The sequence below is a fragment of the Mandrillus leucophaeus genome, unplaced genomic scaffold, assembly GCF_000951045.1.
Source record: "Mandrillus leucophaeus isolate KB7577 unplaced genomic scaffold, Mleu.le_1.0 Scaffold70, whole genome shotgun sequence".
Lineage (NCBI taxonomy): Eukaryota > Metazoa > Chordata > Mammalia > Primates > Cercopithecidae > Mandrillus > Mandrillus leucophaeus.
The window spans coordinates 4,559,620-4,564,884 of record NW_012107586.1 but is presented as its reverse complement, the minus strand read 5'-3'; the positions used below and the strand labels follow the sequence as shown (position 1 = coordinate 4,564,884).

Below are 5,265 nucleotides of genomic sequence, written 5' to 3'. Positions count from 1 at the left end.
TTTTTTTTTTTTTTTTTTTTTTTGAGACAGGGTAACTCCATAGCTCAGATTAGAGTGCAATGGTGTGATCCCAGCTCATTGCAGCCTGGACCTCCCAGGCTCAAGCCTATCCTCTTGCCTTAGCCTCCCAAATAGGTGGGACTATAGGTGTGCACCACCACACCCAGTTCACTTTTTTATTTTTTGCAGAGACAGGATCTCACCATGTTACCCAGGCTGGTCTCGAACCACTGGGCTCAAGTGATCCACACAGCCTGGCCTCCCAAAGTGCTGGGTCTACAGGTGTGAGCCACTGTGCCTGGCCTCCCTCCTCCACTCTTTCCACTCCCTCCCCTGTTCTCTGCCCTGCGGCCACACAGATCTTTCAGTGCCCTGGACACAGCATGCTCTTTCTGGCCACAGGTCTTTAGTGTATGTCCCCCTTTGCACCTGGCTCTTATACAGCCATCAAGCCTCAGCTAATGTGTCCCTTCCTCTGGGAATCCTCCCTACCTTCCCAGGCTAGGGCTGCACACCCCTCCTTGGGGCCTTGCCACACACCCGAGGCTCCCCTCTCCAGGAGTTAACGGGCTGTGTGGGAATGGCTGCCCACAGCCCTGCCGGGCTATAAGCTCTCCAAGGGAAGGGCTGTTGCCCCCACTCTCACCTCCAGTACCCAGCACAGGCTGTAAAGGTCTGGAAAATGCACGAATCGATGAATGGATGGATAGATGGATGAACTGCAGATCAGGCAAGATCTGTGGACAGATGGGGTTTGCCTTACCCACACTGATAGCCAGCAATGCATTTTTCCTGAGACCAAGAGAGAAGTCATTTCACTTTCTCAAAGTGGGTGAGCTCATTGGTTGAACCAAGATGAGAAGCCCAGCCCTTCACTCCCAGTCCTGGCTTCTCTGTAACCCCCCCAACCCTGCTGCCTCCACTTACCCAAGTGTCTGTACCTGCAGAGGTCTGCAGACCTCTCCCTGACCCCACTGAAGTATGGGCTAAGGCTCAACCCCCAGGAAGAACCCTCCAGGAAGAGACTGGGAGGGGAGGAGCCAAGACAGTGAGGAGAAGAGTGGACAGAGACATGAAGAGGCTGATGGAGAGGTAGGGAAGGGTAGGCAGCACGGACCCAGTGTGTGGTCGGCACACTCGATGTAGATATTTGGTGGGCAGATGGTCTCATTGCCTGAAAGGAGAGAAGATTATTCCTAGAATCTACGATCACTTCCCCTGTCCCCTACACGCCCAAATGTAAGCACATACATGCATGCACACACATATGCACACATTTGCATAAATGTGCTTGAACACCACACACACAACCCCCACAAATATGCAACCATGGATATAAATGAGCATACATGTACACAAATACATATCAACATGCACTCAGGCATCTGCATGCCCGCATTCCCACAGGCATATGTGAAACCATGTTTAAAAGTCCCAAACACACACATGCACACTCACACGGGTACAGACACACACATATGTTATATACATGCGCCTGCCTGTGCACATGAGCAGTGCCTTGCCCCAGGAGGCTCTGGAGCCCAGCAGGGTGGCATGGAGGGCTAGCTAGGGGTGGGGTGCCCACCTGGCATGTGCACCATCCGGCAGTGGCAGCGCTGAAGCACAGCCTCCTTTTCACAGCGCAGCCGGCAGGCAGACACACTGTAGGCCGAGTAGCCCTGAAGCTCAGGCTCCCTGAGCTCACTCTCCGCGCGGCAGTTGCCCCAGGGCTGGGGCAGGTAGGTCAGCTGCAGAGGTGGGTCATGATGAGGTCATGCTCAGGAATCCCACCCGGTCCTCCAGTGCCCACAGCCCCAGCAAAGTCAATACAGCTGGCAGGCTGTGAGCTTCTAAAGGGCAGGTTTGCTCTGCATCCCCTCTGAGCCCAAAGGTGAGCCCTGTGCCCAATCCAGGGCCTGGCAGGAGGTGCTCACCCGCTGTTCCTGGCAGGACACAAAGGTCTGGAAGCCTGGGGACACCCCGAACCCCAGCTGGTGGATGTAGGGCGGCTCCTCCTGGCTGTGGATCTGCACCCGAATACCTGCCTCAAACGACGTCTCATCTGCACAGCAGAGATGGGGACCTTTGGAAACCCATCCCAGGCAGAGGGCCCAGGCCCCAGTCCCCAAGATGGCCCTTGTCCCTTTCCGGCCTGCGTACTTGTCTCCCTCCAGATGGGTAGGTACTCCTCCTGCTGGATGTCCAGCATGATCTCCAGGCCACTGCCCATGCCCCCTGCCCGGCTGGGCAGCGAGCTCCGCGGGTCCGCGTTGAAGGTGTAACACTTCCCATAGCGAGTATAGACCTGGGAGGTGGGGTGAGAGAGCAGGAGGGGAGATGAAAGGAGTGGCCAAGGCAACTCCGAAGTTCCCTGCTCCCCGCCGAGGGCCACTAGATCTGCTTGGACACTCCAGTCCCATATCCTAGCAAGCAATGTATAGCCCAGTCTCTCCAATGAGCGCCAACTTTTCCACTGATGGCCTCCCTTAGATGATTAAAAGGCATCTCCAACTTAACATATCAACACATCAACACCTTCCCAAACGCTGCCTGCCCCACACCATCCTCCTCCTCCCTAGTAAACCACCCCACTATATCCATCCAGTTTCTCAAGTCGGAATTTCTAAAATCTCCCCATCCATCATCCCTGCTTCTTTTTCTTTCTTTTTTTTTTTTTTTTAGATATGGTCTTGCTCTGTTGCCCAGGCTGGTATGCAGTGGCACGATCTCGGCTCACAGCAGCCTCAACTTTCCAGGCTCAAGCCATCCTCCTGCTTCAGCCTGACAAGCAGCTGGGATTGCAAGCATATGCCACCAAGCCTAGCTAAGTTTTTTTATTTTTTATTTTATTTTTGTAGAGACAGGGTCTTGCCATGTTGCCCAGGCTGGTCTTGAACTCTTAGGCCCAAGCAATCCTTCTGCTTTTGGCTTCCCAAAGTGCTGGGATTACAAGCATAAGCCACCACATCCAGCCTCCAGGCCACTTCTGAAATATATTTAGAATCCATCCACTTTCCTTCCTTCTCCAGCAACCCCCATTTTGCCATCTCCTTCTAACTGGTCTCCCACCTTGGTCCACCCTTGCCCCTCCCTACTGGAAGCTATGGTGCCCAGTCCACGGTGCTCAGATCCAATGAAACCACTCACTGACTTACCCAACAATAGCTTCCCATTTCCCACATAACAAAGTCACGCTCCTTCCCTAACCCAAAAGTGCCCATGTGATGTGGCCCTTGCCTGCCTTTCCACCACCTCCCCCATATCTGACAAGTTCAGACATTCGGACTCCTTTCCTCCTCAGGCTTTTGTTGTTGTTGTCCCCTCTCCTGGAATGCCACAGCACACACACTCTTGGTATGGCTAGCTGCCCATCGCTGAAGCCTCAGCATGTCACACTCATACATCACAGACACGTTCAGTGTCACCGTCCTTGCATCCACATGTCTGTTGGTTTGCCCAAAGTACTTATCAAGACCTGAGATGATCTTGTTCATCTACTTGTCTCCTGTCCATTGTCCATCTCCCTCAATGAGCGTGTATGCTGCACAGAAGCAGTGAACCTGTCTGGTGTCCGCAGCCTCCGGCCCAGTGCGGGGCACAAGGGACACTTAATAAGCTGTCTCTGCAGCACAGAAGCCAGGCTCCCTTTTCCTCTGCGGACAGTTCTCCTGCATGGACAGCAGATGGCGCTGGCGCCCCGGAGATGGAAGCCCAGGCTCCTGCTGGGGATTTAGCTGCCGCCAGCAGCTGCGCAGCGGCAGGGGTGGAGAAGAGGCTGAGGGAGAGGCGGGTTCTAGTTCCCCCCTGCCAGGCTTCCCCAACAGAGCCGAGCTCCTGGGTCAAACCCATCACAGGCAGCACCTTCCCTGGGGGCAAGGGGTCGGCGCACTCAATCACGCTCTCCCGCTCCCCCTCCCCTCTCCTTGGGAACATTTTCCACTGGTAAAAGCTGGGAGAAATAGCAGGAAGCAGTGTGGAAGGAAAAAGAGATCCTGAATGCCTGGTTTCACAGGGGGAGTGCAGAAGGAAGAGGGGCCGGGTGGAGAGCAGCGAACCAACTGAGAGTCCTCCCGAGACCTCCTAGGGGTCCCCATCCCTGAGAACTAGACCACCCTGCTGCGGTGCTCTGGGAGTTGCAGCCCGGATCCTTCTCTCTCCCACAGTTCTTCTACCACTCAACCACCCTGCCTCCCGTTCCCGAAACAAAAACGTGTGCACCACAAACAAAGCACCCTGAGTTTACAGAACATGGTGCCGTCTACCGCTGCCCACATCCCCTCAGTACCAGCTAGGTGCAGTTGTCCCGACTACTGCAGATGAGGACCTCACAGCTCAGAGAAGTGAAGTGACATTCAAAGTCACACAGCTGGGAAGAAGGAGAGGTGCACCTCATCCAGAGGTCAGGGGCAAGGCTCCAGCTGCTCCCGCAAACCATTGCTTGTACCCCCACCCCAAGCCTACCCTATCTCAGGACCCAGCTCCTGCCCCAGCCCCATCCAGGTAGATGAAACAGGAATGGGCCCCAGGCCCGTCCCCTTCTCTTCTCCCATTCCCCTTTCGCTTCTGCACCGTGCCTCTTGACCTTCCTCACCCTTTCTTCTCCATATCGGCTTCCCTTCAATTCCTCACCTGTCCCCCGAGTCTTCTCCTTTCCTAACACCCCACACCCACCTTTACCAGCTTCCAGGTTCAAGTTCTTGACCCCACTGGTATCACCCCTGCCCTCCTCCCTATTATGTGTCCATCTGTGGGGCAGGAGTGGGTGTCACGGACAGCTCAGGAGCGCTCAGTATGCCCCATGCAGTGTGCTAAACGCTTCACATGGTCTATCTGGATGAATCCTCACAACTACCCTGTGAGGTGGGTATTATTATCTCCCCATTCTGCAGAGAAAGAAATGGAGGCTCAGACAATTCAGCTGGTTTCCCAAGATGTTCAAGCTCAGGGCTTCTCAAATGCTATTATGCACATGAATCAGGGGGATCTTTTTAAAGTGCAGATTCTGATAGAACAGATGTGGGGAGGGGGTTGGACAAGGCTGAAAGTCCATGGACCACACTGTGAATAGAAAGGCACTAGATGAAGGGGGAGAACCCAGCAAGACAGCCCGACTCTAGACCTGTGCTCTTATCACAAGTCACTGGAGGTGGAGGAACCCTGAAGTGGGCTGGGTGCAAGATTCCTCTGTCCCATCCAGGTGCAGTGGCTCACACCTGTAATCCCAGCACTTTGGGAGACCGAGGAGGGCAGATCACTTGAGGTCAG

General features: G+C 54.6%; 1 protein-coding gene across 1 annotated transcript in view; it reads right to left on the bottom strand.

The window, feature by feature from the left end:
* Positions 1-5,265, bottom strand: part of ASIC4 (acid sensing (proton gated) ion channel family member 4) — a 31,298-nt gene that overhangs the window by 11,661 nt on the left and 14,372 nt on the right. The window contains 3 exon segments of the mRNA XM_011964671.1: positions 1,586-1,748; positions 1,935-2,062; positions 2,161-2,305. Of these exon segments, the coding sequence (XP_011820061.1) occupies positions 1,586-1,748; positions 1,935-2,062; positions 2,161-2,305 (436 nt within the window).